The 17551-nt window shown below is 32.2% G+C and overlaps 1 protein-coding gene across 2 annotated transcripts in view; it reads right to left on the minus strand.

The window, feature by feature from the left end:
- Positions 1-547: 547 nt before the first annotated feature.
- LOC145293039 (metal cation symporter ZIP14-like) overlaps positions 548-17551 on the minus strand; it is a 107567-nt gene continuing 90563 nt past the window's right edge. Inside the window, exons 6-10 of one of the 2 annotated variants that reach the window (XM_080139342.1) lie at positions 16971-17012; positions 3644-3871; positions 2844-3054; positions 1229-1416; positions 585-885 (exon numbers count right to left, since the gene is read on the minus strand). In XM_080139342.1, the coding sequence (XP_079995468.1) occupies positions 733-885; positions 1229-1416; positions 2844-3054; positions 3644-3871; positions 16971-17012 (822 nt within the window). In that variant the 3' untranslated portion in view covers positions 585-732. Of the gene's footprint in view, positions 886-1228; positions 1417-2843; positions 3055-3643; positions 3872-16970; positions 17013-17551 lie in introns of both variants that reach the window. The other variant, XM_080139343.1, reaches the window with a different exon arrangement.

Here is a 17551-nt window from a genome sequence, read left to right on the forward strand (position 1 = left end):
TCAATTTCAAGTGATGAATTAGATTCAATTACTATGTTTGGTGATCTAGCGTATTTATCAATTCAAACGAAGCGACTTTTGGCTTGGAAACCTAAATGGTGTTATTAATCTGAAGACCCTGCTATATTACATTCCTTTACTTAATCTATTATAATGTGTATTTATTATGTAATTTAATTATATTTGAACAAGTGCACATTTTCATTTTATTATTATATGTGAAAAATTTATATTTTTTAAACTAAACAAACATTTTCTTTTCCATTTAATTAAATTTATTATATTAAAAAAAAAAAAATACTTTACTTTCAGAATTATTTCTGTAAATAAATAGATATTATTTATTAAAAAAAAAAATCAGTTTCTGGATATATGTTTTGACTTAAATTTTCGTTGGTTTTCAGATTAAGAAACACCATTTACTTCTGAGAAGTTCCAAAACTTGCAGTTGTTTGGATCAATAAATACACTAGATCACCGTAAGTTTCAATTTGTCAACACTAACAAAATACCAGTAATTGATATTAGTTCAAAAACATTTTCACTGTTTTTTTTTGTTTTTTTAATACAGTTAGTATCATTCGGACCAACCCAATGCAAATCCCCACTTCTCAATAAATGGTAAATAAAAAATATATAATTTTTATACACCAGCAAAACAAAAAAAAAACCCCTCTTTTGTCCCCGTTCTTAACACATATACACACAGGCACTATAAACAAGTATTTGCTGTTAAGAACCAAACTGTATGTGATCAGCATAAAGGGAGATAAGCAAGATGATACCAAAGCCGACGATCATGCCAGCATTTTGTAAGAGAAACAGCTGAGTTATTCCCAATTCTCTGTTTTCTTTTGCTTCAACAACTTGATTCATTTCCGGCATCTGGAAAAAAAGAAAACAATTTATGCGTTCAATTTTCATTTCTCTAAGAACACAATAAAAGGATATTTCAGATATAAGGAATATTTTTTATTCAACCGAAAAAAGGCATACTGCAATGAATGCATAAGGTTTTGTTTGTTTTTGTGTTATGGTATATCAACCCTTTTTAGGTTATGTAATGCTGAAACCAGTAATTTTGGAAAAAGTTTATATGCTTCAAGTTTTTTATATCTTCAAATATTCATTCATGTAGGTACAATATTTGAAAAGTAATCCAATGTATCAACAATGTACAATTGTATTGGACAATGATTTTTTCTTTGTATTAACTTTTTAAACTTACCATGTCAACAAGAGAAATGTATAGAAACATGCCGCCGGCTACGCCAAAGATCCAGGTGTGAGCTGCTGTGGCCTCAGCTAACAAAATACCAAAGATCAGTCCAATGTAACACATGCAGGCGGAGAGGAAATTAAAGCAAAGAGCCTGCTTCATTGACATCCCAGCATTTAACAGAATAGCAAAATCACCTGTAAAAAGAAAATGGATGTAAACAAATTAATCTTAAATAAAAAAGATGCCTTAATTAAAAGAATTAAAACATGCTGTTTTAAATATGAAAAAGATATTTTAATTATAAACAATTTTAAAAAAGTATCTTAAATTAAAAGAGACTTTAATTAAAAAAAAAATAATAAAGGTGTCTTGAATATAAAAAATGTTTCAATTAAAAACAATTTAAGAAAGATGCCTTGATTTAAAAAATTAAAACAAGATGTTTTAAATATGAAAAAGATATTTTAATTAAAGACAATTTAAGAAAGATGTCTTCAAAAAAGGTGTTTTAATTAAAAAGAAACAGATATCTTAAATAAAAAAATAAAAAGATGCCTTAAATGAAAAAAAACATGTCTAATGAAGCAAAACTCATTTTAACTGAAGCAAAAAAAGGATCTGAGCATTCATCGTGGAAAAGAGGAAAGTTTGGTTTTTGAGATACACTCCAGATCAGAAGAGAAAGATTTTTTTTTTTTTTTTTTTTTTTACATAGAAGTCACCAAGTATCAAGGCCCAGAAGCTACTCGAGGATAAAGATTAAAGAGTGTTCAATTGGCAATATCATAGGAATAGTGTAAATTTTGTAAATTGGATTACTGAAGAACTTATCTATGTTGGACTTGAAGACAACCATATTGTAGTCAACTAGAAAGTAGGCAAACGGAAGATGGTTCCACAGGTGTGCAGTTCTAAGAAAGAAGCTTTGTTTATGGAATCTATGTTTAGGTTTAGGTACAGATAAAGAGTAGGGAAATTATTGATAGTGTTTTCAGTGTGTTTCTCGTGAAAGTTGTGTGAGAGGGGGGGGGACCATAGATTGGAGTCCAGATGAGCACTTGCCATGAAAATAACGATAAAGCAGAGACATGCGCTTGCAACGTCTCTTCTGTGAGAAAAAGGTTGCAGGGAAGAGAAGGCATCCCCTACTAGGCTATGAAGTTTATTTTGAACTCTGTCAAGGCAGGATAAGGTATTTCTAGTAGCTCCTGCCCAGATGTGGCAACATTACTCCATCCTTGGATGTACCTGACTCTTATATAGGTAGAGAATTGCATCAGCAATGAGATATCTACTGGATTGATAGAAGGATCTCACTATTTTTCCAGCAACATAGGCAACGGATTTGATGTACATGTTCCATTTCAGATCAAGAGTAAAGGTCAAGCACAGAAGCTTGTCACAATCTGGAGCCTCCCTAAAACGAGAGCCATTCATTTCAATTGATGCCAGATGGGGATCAGAGCGTTGATGATAGAAGCTTGTTTTAGATGCATTAAAAGTAACCAGCCACTTCTGCTGCCATAAACAGTTGTTTTGTTTGTATAGATATCAATAATTGATTTTGCAAATTTTTCAAACCAAAGTGAAGAGGGAAGTGCATTATGGGATTGCTTCTTACCTAGTTCATGAGGCAGTTCTTCACAAATAACAGCAACAGAGACGCTCACACCAGTCATGGTATTTGCTGTGAAAGCAGCACCTATGGAGAGACCATCTATAAAATTGTGCAAGCCATCACCAAAGATGATCATCCAAGCAACCGTCCGAATGGCCTTCTTCTTTTTGCCACCTTCAAATCTGGCATGCATACAACCATTTGGAACTTCAAGCTGGAAAGGTAAAATCAATTAACAAAATAATTCAGACATTTTCATATAAAAAAGAGATCATGTTTGAGGGTCCTATTAACTTACTTCCATACAGAGTTAGACACAAGGTCATTGTCTAAAAATAAAAGAAATTTTGGAAAAAAAAAGCACTTTAGATTGGAATCAAAATAAAAATTGCCTCAGTCTATAAGGATTTCTCCTTAGTTGACCAGACCAGAAAGATGAAGTGTAGTGCTTCTAATCAAAAAGCTAAAGAAGGGTCTCTAGTATCTTGTATAGGATCATATTCAAAGCTGGTTGAGGGAATTCATAACCAGGCTACATTTGAACTGAATATTGTTGGGCAAAATGCTGAGATAGATCTTCCATTTTTCATTCTTTTTTTCTCTCTCTCTCTCTCTCTCATATATATATATATATATATATATATATATAGATAGAGAGAGAGAGAGAGAGAGAGAGAGAGAGAGAGACACACACACACACACACAATTTCCTTTTCTATTAAAAGTCGAAATGGGATTATTGATTAAAAGAGAGAGAGCCAAATCAATAGATTTTGCTTTTTTTTGTCTTGTTCAATACTTACATTCACGTCATCGTTTGTGGTTGAATTCTTTTTCAGTTTTTCCTCAATTGACTCTGTACTCTCTGTCCGACTCAGATGAGATGTACACTGACTAGCCGAGGCGTGATAATTTGCTGGATCCTTCATTTTCACTGTGTCATGGTCAACTGGCGTTTTAGACTTCACTGAACAAACCATGTCGGAGAGTTCATCTGTTGTTGATTCAATTCGTCGGTTTTCATTTTTGTCCTGAAAGAAAAAGATTTTTGAAATAGTTAAAAAATAAAAAATAAAAAAAAAAAATTTCTTATTAGATGATTGGTTTTATTTACCTGCTAGCGGGGGTACCGGGCGTTGCCCGGGTGTTTGTAGGTGTGTGTGGTGTTAAATAAAAAAGAACCCGAAAATTGTCAATTTTGGGGTGAAAAAAAATGAATGTTTTTGGCCAATTTCTCGATATTTTTCGAGCCAAGGATGGGGCTTCGATATGATACCGAGTATGTGAATTTTCGTCGTGTCTGTCGAAAGTTTTTAGCAGACACACAAACATACATTTTCGCTTTTATATATATATAGACTAGCAGGGCTACCCGGCGTTGCCCGGGACCGTATAAACAATGAAAAAACAAAAGCAGATATTGAACATATGTTTTATTCTTAGGGGAGAGGAATCTTTCAGGGTGAGAGAGAGAGAGAAAAGATAAAGAGTGTGAGAGAGAGGCAGAAGAGAAAGTTGTTCCATCCTCTTTCACAAATTTGACTACTGTTCACGTTTGAACTCTCATCGTCGAGTTTATCCTCGAGTTGCCTATTGACTATAAGGATAAGTGCTAATACAGAGAGAAGAGAAACGGGTAGAGAGAGAGAGAGAGAAGATAAAGAGTGTGAGAGAGAGGCAGAAGAGAAAGTTGTTCTATCCTCTTTCCCAAATTTGAATACTGTGCACATTTGAACTCTCATCGTCGAGTTTATCCTCGAGTTGCCTATTGGCCTTGATAAGTGCTAATATAGAGAGAAGAGAAACAGGGGTAGAGAGAGAGAAGATAAAGAGTGTGAGAGAGGCAGAAGAGAAAGTTGTTCCATCCTCTTTCCCAAATTTCACTACTGTGCACATTTGAACTCTCATCGTCGAGTTTATCCTCGAGTTGCCTATTGGCCTTGATAAGTGCTAATATAGAGAGAAGAGAAACAGGGGTAGAGAGAGAGAGAGAAGATAAAGAGTGTGAGAGAGAGGCAGAAGAGAAAGTTGTTCCATCCTCTTTCCCAAATTTCACTACTGTGCACATTTGAACTCTCATCGTCGAGTTTATCCTCGAGTTGCCTATTGGCCTTGATAAGTGCTAATATAGAGAGAAGAGAAACAGGGGTAGAGAGAGAGAGAAGCAGAAGAGAAAGTTGTTCTATCCTCTTTCCCAAATTTAACTACTGTGCACATTTGAACTCTCATCATCGAGTTTATCCTCGAGTTGCCTATTGGCCTTGATAAGTGCTAATATAGAGAGAAGAGAAACAGGGGTAGAGAGAGAGAGAAGATAAAGAGTGTGAGAGAGGCAGAAGAGAAAGTTGTTCTATCCTCTTTCCCAAATTTGAATACTGTGCACATTTGAACTCTCATCGTCGAGTTTATCCTCGAGTTGCCTATTGGCCTTGATAAGTGCTAATATAGAGAGAAGAGAAACAGAGGTAGAGAGAGAGAGAAGATAAAGAGTGTGAGAGAGAGGCAGAAGAGAAAGTTGCTCCATCCTCTTTCCCAAATTTCACTACTGTGCACGTTTGAACTCTCATCCTCGAGTTGCCTATTGGCCTTGATAAGTGCTAATATAGATAGAAGGGAAAGAGGGTGAGAGAGAGAAAGAGAAGAGAAAGAGGTCTAGAGAGAGAGAGAGAGAGAAGAGAGAGAAGAGAGAGAGAGAGAGAGAAGAGAGAGAGAGAGAGAGAGAAGAGAGAGAGAGAGAAGAGAGAGAGAGAGAAGAGAGAGAGAGAGAAGAGAGAGAGAGAGAGAAGAGAGAGAGAGAGAGAGAGAGAGAAGAGAGAGAGAGAGAGAGAGAGAGAGAAGAGAGTGAGAGAGAGAGAGAGAGAAGAGAGTGAGAGAGAGAGAGAGAGAGAAGAGAGTGAGAGAGAGAGAGAGAGAAGAGAGTGAGAGAGAAGAGAGTGAGAGAGAAATATGGTGATAGAGAGAGAGTTAGGAAAGAGGACACAAGCGGTTCTAATAAAATGTGCATCTATAGGAGATAATGCCTGGGAATGGGTGCACTCTTTTTGTTGGTTTTGAAGCTGCCTCTTCCCCCCCACACAGTTTAACAGTGGTGTGACGTCAAGAGAAAGAGGGTGAGAGAGAGGGAAGAGTAAGTGGGTGAGAGAGAGAGAAAAAAGAGAAAGACGGTGTTGGTTTTGAAGCGGCCTCTACTCCTCCCCCCTTCCAGTTTAAGAGGTATGAGGTCACGTGGTAATATAGAAAATGGCTAATTATTTTATAACATAAATATTACGATATTTTTCTTATCGTCTAATATTTTGAAAGCTGAATTTTTTTATTCCTGTACATTTTTTCCTGACATTTTTCGTTAAAACTCTTGTATAAATACTATTTTTAACCAGTTAATCACGATGGAAACATTGTCATAAAGTTTAACAGTATATATAACGAAGGAGAAGAGAAATTGGAAAAGTATCGGTGAAAAAAGTTGTTATCTACAATTGTTCGCCATTACTGGATGTTGACGTCACGTCACGTGACATGACTAAGCGTTTTTGGATTACGTAATAATAACATTAAAATGACAGGTTTTTTTGGGGGCCCCCCTGGGAGAAAAACGATCAGTTGACCCCCTTCTACTGGTCCGTTTGACGTGAAATTTCGATATTTGTCATCCGGGTGATGGAGCTTCAATATGATACCACATTTGTCAACTCTGGTTGTGTCTGTCAAAAGTTTTAGCGTTACAAACAAACATACATACATACATACACACAGATTTTTGGCTTTTATATATATAGATTATGCTAAATTCTATTTATGCATAGTTTCTTCATTCTGCATAATTGTATAGGATTTAAGATGAAAACATTCAGCACAGAGTATTTGTCAAGGTGTGTGTGTGTGCAAAAAGTCTTTACCTAACTCCTCTCCGGATATTTGGTCTACAGAGTTGAAATTTGATATATAGGTTATTTGGACCTGTAGCACATTTTTGATTTGATTTTTAGCCAGCAAAAATTGATGCTAAGAGGGAAAAATTGAAAACAAAACAGTTGACCTTGGCAGGGTAAACTGAATAAAACATTACTCCTGCTGTTATTTTTGTGCATGCGCAGAATTAAACATTCATAGCTCAGTTACTTAATTTTTAACCTTTCATATCCATCGCTCGGTAGCTCAGACGATAATGATGTTGGAAAGATAAATAACGATAAGGCTGGAGCATTAAACGTTCTGGTTTTGATTCTAGCAGAGACGTTTTTTATAATTTTTGAAATCATTATTATATATTGGATAATAATCAATAGAGAATCGGCTGTATAATAATAAGTAAGAAATCTGTATGAATTAAAATACAATATTTATGTGTATTTTATGACCGGGAAATGTCAGGCAGGCTGTTAGTAATATATTTCAGGTTGAAAAATATTCAAAAGATTAGAATCATTGAATTCCAACAAGGGTCGTTGATAGTGCTCAATCAAAACAGAGCAAATTATAATTTTTGTAGCAAGATATGACTATATTTACATAAAGAAAAATAAAAAATTATATATTTGTATTCAAACACGGTAAAAACACAGTTTTAATCATTTAGAACTGTTTTAAAGCTTCACCACTCACTCATTTTTCGACCAAATTTCAAACAATTATTAAAATTTATAGATCACCTTCTAAGCTCTATCATGAAAAATATTTTTTTCAGTAAAACAAAAGTTGCGATGAATTTTCTGGTATTCAAAATCGTAAAAAAATATGAGGTGAGCAATGTTTTTTATGACTGGTTTTCATAGCAACCACATCGCTTCAGTGACAACTGTTGCTACTAATTCACTAATAAAAGCATGAAAGGAAGATAATTGGGGGTATTTTATTGAAAGCAGACGAGTGCTGTACATTGTTATTACATGTGTTTATGGGGGCAAAAAAAAATAAGACTAAAATTAAACAAAGAACAAGTGGATTTATGGGAAGCCTGGAAAAATCATGTTACATAAAAATTAATTAAAATTCAATTTATAACATTATATAATCAATTCCTAATGCTGTCATATTTTAAGTTTAAATTTATTATATTTTTTACTAGAATATCTTGTCCTTTTCTTTTCCAGTTTTAACAACTATTCCTTTACTTTTCCATGTTTAAGCTTAACCATATTACTTTTCATGCTCGCATTTTTCTATTGTAATAGGTTTGAGATGTTCAAAAGTCGGGACTAATGAATACAATGAAGTTGTTAGACAGTGCTCAATAACAAGAGCAAAAAATTTATTTTTTTATTTGAGAGTAAACAGTTACATATGGTCGCTACAAACAGCCATGGAGATGGCTGTTTGTAGCGACCATATGTAACTGTTTACTCTCAAATATATATATATATATATATTAAGTAATGTGATTGATAATTTAAAATTTAAAAATCAAATTTTAATTAAATTAAAAATCCGTTTAATAAGATAAAAAGCTATAGCAAACATCTAAATGACTATTTTAACCACAGTTCCTGATTTCAAAAAACGAAAAATTAAAAGATTCATCTGCCTTACTTTTAATGCTAGGTTTATTTATGGTGTCTTTTAAATTCAATAAAAACCCTTCAAAATTTGCTGATGAGGAGACCTTGCTTATCAAAAAACTATATATAATTATTGTACATAACTTGATGTATACCACAATAAAAAGCATTGTTTTCCGAAACAATCGTACAGATAATTGATTTTGTTGTTGTTCCTTCTTATGAAACGGATTTTTAATTTAATTAAAATTTGATTTTCAAATTTTAAATTATCAATCACATTACTTAATATTGAATTAGCTCTAGGACATTTAACTATCGAGCTTATTATATATCTAAATTACAACGAGCACTTTCTATTTCCTGTATTTTAATTAAACTAGTAATTTCACTGTTACATTAAAATACACTCAGCTCTTTAGACTATTGTTCTAATCTCCTTTAAATTATATATATATATATATATATATATATATATATAGGAAATTTATTACTGTGAGTCCAGAATGAGTTTACAAATTGTTTCAGCTAGAGGAAAATCCTCAAAGAGGAAAAATCCAACTAGTATCGTCAGAATTCATAGATGTGTGCATATTTTATTTACCTATCATTAACGATTATTTATTAATATTTTAATTTTTAATTTATTTTATTTACTTACTGATATTCTTACCTACCATTATACTATCAAAATAAACCTGTAAAGTATAATTCATTAATTTATTTTTCCTTTTCTTTTCATTTTATAAACAATAAATATCTTTCAATCTCTCCCCGCCCGGCTAAATCACTTTAAACCCCATTTTCAACCCGTTCCTTCACTAACATTCTCTCCAACCTGTTGCCATGGTGATCCTTTAAATTAACTGTTACTTATGCCGTTATAAATAAGAGTAGCGTCTTTTAATTTTAAACCGTTATAAACTAAAAAAAAAAAAACGTATATAAGAATTTACACATAATTAATATTTAATTATAAACCCCTCTCTTATTGTATACACTCCTACTACTTTAAATTCCAACGTCCTCTCCCTACCACTCCTCCTTCTTTTCTAACTCCCCTTCATCTACGATTTTTCCATTCTTATTTGATTTTATAACTTAGTCCATCTATGAATTCTGACGATGCTAGTTGGATTTTTCCTCTTTGAGGATTTTCCTCTAGCTGAAACAATTTGTAAACTCATTCTGGACTCACAGTAATAAATTTCCTATATACTGCTCTGACTACACATTGAGCACTCTAGTCCGGTTTTTTCACCACTGGTAAATATATATATATATATATATATATATATATATAATGGTCTGGAGCCAGAACAAGAATAACAATGGGTAAATAATTATATAGCTAACACTTATGCAGGGTGGAGAATATGAATTAAAATCAATCATTTGTAATTCTCCAGGTATATAATCAGCTTAATAGGGTTAGATACTTGAGAGAGAGAGAGAGAGAGAGAGAGAGAGAGAGATACTCTATAGATAAAATAGATTAGATGGGAGGTAAATGAACTTGTATTATTAAGTTCATTTACATGTTTAAAGAAATCAAGATGAAAACAACCGAGGACAGTGTACAATCATTTCAGAGAAAATATCAAGTTTATTTAAATATAGTCTTCTCATCAGTGGGAGAGGGAAGGATTGATACCAAATTAATGATCCATTATATATATATATATATATATATATACACACATAAATTGCAAAAAGTGAAGTTGAAAGAACTTGAATGCTTTCTGCTGAAGGTGCTGAAATGCACTTTAAATTTTTATCTACTTTATAGTGTGGGAGGGTATCAACATTGTAATTGAATAGATATTGTTAACACATGTTACATGATTAACTAGAGATGTCATCTAGTGAATGAATGAATGAATGAATGAATGAATCCCATTGAACATTGACTCCGGGATTCAAGTGAAATCTTTTCCATGCAGAGTAGGAATGTCAAAAGGCTATTTAGACAATCATTAACTTCGACTGAATTGCTTGAATAGAACAACATTAAGAATAACATGTTTTATTACAATTCAAGGTTAAAAAATAAATAATTTCAACAATTACAAAAGCTCCACTCCTAGTGTGACAGCTGATTTTATTTGTTAAAAAATATTACACCTCCTACAATAATACAAATATTTGGTCAGTGAATATGTTTGCCAGTCTAAAGTGTGACATCTTTGTGAGACTAAGATATCATATCTTTGCCAGTCTAATATACGTTTACCATTATAAAATAGTGTACCTTTTAGAGATGAATATACACTGACAAACTTTGGTGAGAATTTGTTTGGATGAATTTCTATATTTTTACTCTCAAATGAAACAATCGCACGAAAGAAGTAGCCAGTTGACAGGTTCATTTCACAAAATTATTCATCAATTGTAGAAATGAATGAATGGCTGGTATGAAATAGGTCCCCTTGTTGACTAGAAAAAATAATGTCCTCTTAAATTAATAGCTTATAAAGATAAATGTGCATGTTCAAAATTCAATTATGTGTTGAGATTACACTTTCCTTTTGTGTTAGCTTCAATTTCAACGGGTATTTTGGATAATTAGAACATATAAGGTCTCAATAAGTTACACCAGAGCAGTTATGCCAGAGCACAATTTCCTATAATACAATAGAGATGCGAGCAGATTGTTTAATGTTTAATATCATGTTTGGCTGAGATTCCAAATTATTGACTGCTGCTGCTGTTATCCATCAAGTTAACAAAAACCCTAAAATTCGATACCCACACAAAAGTTCTGTGAGTGGAATAAATTTCAACTCACTGAATAAAATCTATCATTTGTTTGTTCATAACATACAGTGACAGAGTTGAAGAAAAGCTTTTATATACTTGTTTAGCAAAACGTAACACCAAGATTGAAAATAGATTGATTTCAGACGGGATACATGATAACCATATTGGATGGCATATATATCATATTTTCATTCTTTAGAAAGTGTTAAAAAAATCCTTATAACAATAAAATAAACTTATTGTTATCCAAGCATTAAATTCAGTATCTATATATTAATATGATAGCATATGTGTTATTTTATGTGTCACACTTACACCCGGGTTGTTTAATTGTTATGTACTTCCATTTCTTGTTATAAATAATTTTACCAAGAAGTCTTCATAAGTTTTGGTTTCAGTTTCGATTATAGCTGATGGCACTTAAGTCATCTATTTTTTTTTATATAAATAATTTCATCAAGAGTTCTTCATAAGTTTTGGTTTCGATTATGGCTGAAGGAACTATTTCATTTATTCACATAAATTTACTATACGAAAGTATAGATTTATGCGTAAACTTTAAGTATTTACTTCAAAAGTGCTCAATACGTAGGTAGAGCTAGTTAGTAATTTATAAAATATATATGGCGATTAAGCTACACTGAATATTCTGCGTTTCATCCAACTATAGGATTCGTCAGGCTTATGCGCATAAGCCTGACGAATCCTATAGTTGGATGAAACACAGAATATTCAGTGTAGCTTAATCACCATATATATTTTATAAATTACTATATATATATATATATATATATATATATATATATATTTGTTTTTTGTTAGTGATACTTTCTTGAATGAATTCAAGTATTTATACGAAAGTGCATTTTTACCTAAATGCATGTTGGGAAATAATTTTCCCTTTGATCAATCTGGTACCCCCCTAAATGGGGAGCGGCATATATATTATTTTTAAAATATAATTATCCACCGACACGTGTTTCGTCGTCCACGACTCATCAGAGTGGCTAGATTCAGTCACTCTGATGAGTCGTGGACGACGAAACACGTGTCAGTGGATAATTATATTTTAAAAATAAAAATATATATATATATATATATATATATATATATATATATATATATATATATATATGTATATATATTTCATAAGTTTTTATTTTGGTTTTGATTCAAGCTAATGCACCCAAGTCATATGGATATATTTTTTTTATTTTTGAGATCACGACTTTATAATATATAAAAATCGATAGAACATTAACTCTATAATAATATATAAAAAAACCTGCAAGAATTAAAATATATTTAAGCATACTTTATGACCGGGCTTTACTGGGCATTCATGCTAGCTTAGATAAATACTTTTGCAGTTTTAACAAAAAATCTACAAATAATATTAGAACATCTCCATTTACACTGAACATCTACAGAATGCCAACATCAATATATTACATATAAGTGAGTCCCCTGTGGAATTTTCACAGGTCCCGCGAGTTAAATATTAAATCAGAATTAGAAATTGATGGATAATTCTCCAGTAAAGTATAGGAAAAAAAGTTAAGGGATAGAGCAATGAAACATCTTGGGTCAAATTTCAGAAACAACATACTGTAGAAAATATCCATTGTCATTATCATCCTCAGTTTAACATCCATTTTACATGCTAGCATGCGTTGTATGGTGTTTAGAAATTTACTTTCAAACTAACCTATCTCTAATCAGTCTTTTTTTTTCCCCTTCCTTTCTTTCACGTCCATCCTTATCCTCTCCTATGTTTTCTTTAAGCTTCCTGTGAGCTGACTTTGCTACCTTAATTCTTTTACATCAACTAGCCCAAGAATTTATCTGTTCTTTCAACGTGGCCATATCATTGAAGTCTACTGTTCTGTACAGGGAGATCTCTAACAGGTTCAGATATTATTTATAATTATATAACAGGAATTGCTAAATAAGTAACGACAGATATAACAATTATTTTTGGTCAAGGTAACCTCTGATCTTCAGTTGCCACTTGTCAAACTCATGAATCTGTATGTAATTTCTAGTGGAACTCTTTATTTAATCCATGAGGATAGCTCGCTCGTTCTATCAGTCGTGATTCGATAAAAATCTTGTAATTCATAATTGTATTCTTAGTATTGCCTGTACTGAGGATTGAACTTTCCAATTAGAATTAATAAACTTAGCACATATTCATTGTGTGATAAAGCAGTTCTTTTTGCAAAAGGTTTGTAAGAGGATCAAGGTAGAACATGCTATGATCTCTGTCAAGTAATATCTATGATTACCCACAAATTTTACCAAACCTTTTATTTCTTTGATTATATTTTTGAAATTTTTTTTTTTTTTAAATTATATTGAGTCTGCAAGGATCCATGGCATAGTGGATAAAGTACTTGGTAAAGTTCAGTTGTAAGTTACATTCTTCTGGAGATTAAAAGTTCAATCCTCAGTACGGGTGACATTCAAAAATACAATTGCAAATTACTTAGGACTTCTTCCTGGTTATGACTGATGGAATGAGAACATGCTACTCTTGTGGATTAAATAAAGGGTTCTGTTTGAAATTCCATACAGATTCCCAAGTTTGACAACATAATCTGAAGAAGGTAGGAAGTTACATCGATCAAAGCGTTGTGAAAATAACACTTAAGATGAAAACAGTAGTTCAAACAATCAAAATAATATGCATATTAATAGTTGCACTATTCCAGGAAACACAGCACTCCAACTTTTTCACCCTGTTAGCATCTCCTGTAGTAGAGATTGAATTTTGGTAGGCAAAAGCATTTTTAGCTTCAGTTGTTAAACAGCCCAAACACTGTTCCCTAATAAACAATGCAAAGTTTGTGGCTTTCCAATTAACAGCCTTAAAGTTAAAAACTGTTATAAGAGGTTACGTAAAGAACTGGTAGTTATAAATTGTGCAAATCACATAAGTAAATAAAACATAGCAAATTGAACTGGTTAAATTCATGTTCATAACAGATCAGATTTAAACTATGTACTAAGTACGGCGCACTCAGATTTGAACTCAAAACCTCTCTCTCCATGTATGGGAAGCTTATCAATTAAGTTACCATATCATTCGGAAATTGTGATGCAATAAAGTACTTAAAATAGAAAATTTGGTGGTGGCTGCTGGGGTTAGAGTTGTGCTGTCAATGTGGAACATCTATAATATAAATCTCACCTGTCTGTTTAAATGTATGTATGTATGCATGTATGTTTGTATGTCTACCTAAAACTTTCGACAGAGGTGACAAATGTTCACGAGATTGGTATCGTTTTGAAGCTCGACTCTTCGGACAACAAATATCGAAAAATTGGCCAAAAACATTCATTCCTTCACTCTCAACTGGGCACTTTTCTACAGGAAGGGGTCACTTTTTTCACTAATATTTTCAAAAGTCATTGCCTTTTTTTCGATTGTCTAGCCTTAATTTAAACCTATGTCACTTCTGGTTTGGCGATGGGTGCAACAGCAAACACGTCACTTTTTTTTTCCCCCCATTGTTTTCCTCCTTCGCGATATGGGTTTGAACCTGCCTGCCTACAACTTATTTTTTTTTCTTGAGCTCGTAACCCCCTCCCCTTTTTCTTTTGCTCAACCAACAACACCCTTACACACACCTCCACTTTCTTTTCCGCCTTCGTATCATGGGTTCTAGCTTGCCTGCCTACTACAACTTTTTTTTGCTCAACACACACCGACAAAGACCTGGGCAACATCGGGCACCCAGGCTAGCTTTTTATAGGAAAGAAAAATTAAATGTTTGTTAAAGAAAATAAGAAAAAAATATCTTCATTTTTAATAATTGTGTTTAGTTGAATTGAAGAATTTACTACATACATGAAATGAATTATTTGTCATAAAAAAAAAAAAAAATAGAAAAATGTCATTATTATTGTTTATTAGAAACAGACTTTCATTTAATGCCACTTAAATGCGGAATATATGAAATGAATAGGAAAATTTATACTAAACGGAATTTAATTTAGTATGCCAACCTCTGAAATGATTCTAAAAGAAATAGAATATGTACACTGTATATAAATTTATTCTATCAATATATTGGGATTAGAAGATGTAATTTTATAGTTATTTGTAGTTTTGATATTTTGGCATTTTTTATTTTTTTACATAATGTATAAATATTAATAAATCAATTAAGTTAAAAAGAAATAGAATTAATAAATTTAATTCAATTTGTTACTGTAATTTGGTTGAATATTTGTTGAATCAAAGTGAATCTTAAAAACTGTATGAACGCACACAGACATAATATTCATAATTGTTGATCACATGACAAGTGTATTTTTGGTGTGCCTCTAACTGTTATAAAGCTAATTAATTTAAAAATTAGCATAACCACATATTTGATACTTGCATTAAGTAATTATTGAAAAAATTTATTTTTAACTTCATGTTTTAATGTAAAAAAAAAAAAAAAAAAAGTGAAAGATTATTATTGAAAGATGCACCTGCATATATGAATATGAAGTGTTGAAATTAAAGTTTGCTTTTAACTGCCGAATGCCGTTAAATGTTCTTGTCAATGAAAGAAATACCAGCTTTTTTTTTTTTTTTACATGATCAAATTTAACTGTGTCTTAATTTTTATATGTCCCCTTTTCGTTTCCTATTGGTTGGGTTTTGAGTTCGAGTGTCAGCGACTTTTTACAATACACATACGCCACCCTTGTTTCCATGACCACTGTCACAGAACATGAAAAGAATTATCCATTATAAAATTAGTACATAGCAATACACACAGGAAGAAGAATTGGCAGTGAAAGCAGATTATCTCCTTCAATTATCTCTGACATTAGTAATTAAAACAAAATTTGTTGATCAGATTAAATAGAAAAGTTTGAAATTAATTTGAAATTAACAAGTGAAGCGTGCATGGTCCCCCGTGAGTGCACAGTGAACGAAGCATGAAAAAAATGACTAAGTTCAGCTCCCCCCACCCACCCAATTTAGCCCCTAAAGTCCCCAAGGGACGTCAAATCCTGGTGAAAATGAACAAAAGGCGCAGTTTTAGGCCTTAACATATTTGCAAATGCATATTTTAACAAATTTGAGTTCTGTGCCATACAAAAAAACAAATGACTAAGTCCATCATTGCACGCCCCCCCCCACCATTTAACCCCAAAAGTCCAAGGCCTTAACATATTTAAATTTGAATTCAGTACCATGCAAAACTGCTAAACAGACATACACAGAAAATTTTGGACAAACATGGTAAAATAGTCCCAAAAATGGAATGTTTTTATTAACCCTAAAAGAGCCTCTGGGGCACACCCAAGAGTTATCGCAAAGTATAGACAGACAAAATTATAAAGAAATCAGTCAGTTACAACTTTTCAGAAAGTTTTATAAAAATCCAAGGCATCAATTTTTTTGATAAGCACAAAAGTGTCAATTTCAGCTGTTTTAACCTGAAAGGCACCCCTACGGTGGGGACAACCGGAGTTTCCCCAGAAAATCGTTCAGTTACTTTTTTACATGTTTGATATTTGTGCAAAATTTCAAAAAATTCCAAGGCATAGTTATTGAGAAAAGTGCAGACGGATGAACGGACAAGGGTGAATTTACAGGTCCACCCTCCTTTTGTCAGGGGACCAAAAACATTTTATTACAACACAAATCAGTATTTGCTTTATCTTACTGATTAAACTGCTTTTTTTTTTTTTTTAAATTTTATTCAGTTCCAATCAGAAAGCTTCACCACTCAGCAGTATAGGGAGAAATATTTATATAGAAGATTATAAAAATAGATATAATCAGAAAAGTTGCATCCCATACCAGTAATATCATTAGAGAGAAGACAACACACATATTAGTTTAGATGCATATCAATATTACCTTCTTTTTCAATCGTAATTTACTCGGATTATATTTGAGAGTCTAAAACAAAATACATATACATTGCTTTGCTTAGTATTTAATCTAATAATTAATTTAAATAGTAAGAATAAACTTTTCATAATAATAAAAACAAAAACAATGTTTAAAAATGGATAAAGATTAAAGATATCAAAGAATAGAAATGAGTAAACAAAACCTAAATAATCCAAAATGATGTTACCCCATTTTTAGATGATATTTGAAACTGGAACAAAAGAATAAATTCCCCAACATGAAAGACACAATAAAATGATAGTAAACGAAAGTTATAACAAAATGGTGACTACACACTCTTCGAGCGCTTCAAATCATGGCATTATTATGGTCGCGCACAGAACAAATGAGACATTTAAATTTCCCTTTTGATATGAATAGATTTTTGTCTTCAATAGATGCTAAAACATTACATCTCTGAGTATATGTAATCATAAGCAGTGCTCATAAACAGAGTTGCAGAGTCAAAGTCGAAGGTTTTGAAAGGAGTGTAATTTATAAAACTTTTTTTTAATTTTTAAAAAATTTTTCTTTTACTCTCATTC

This window comes from Euprymna scolopes, chromosome 14, assembly GCF_053919585.1.
Source record: "Euprymna scolopes isolate OS-2025 chromosome 14, ASM5391958v1, whole genome shotgun sequence".
Taxonomy (NCBI): Eukaryota; Metazoa; Mollusca; class Cephalopoda; order Sepiida; family Sepiolidae; genus Euprymna; species Euprymna scolopes.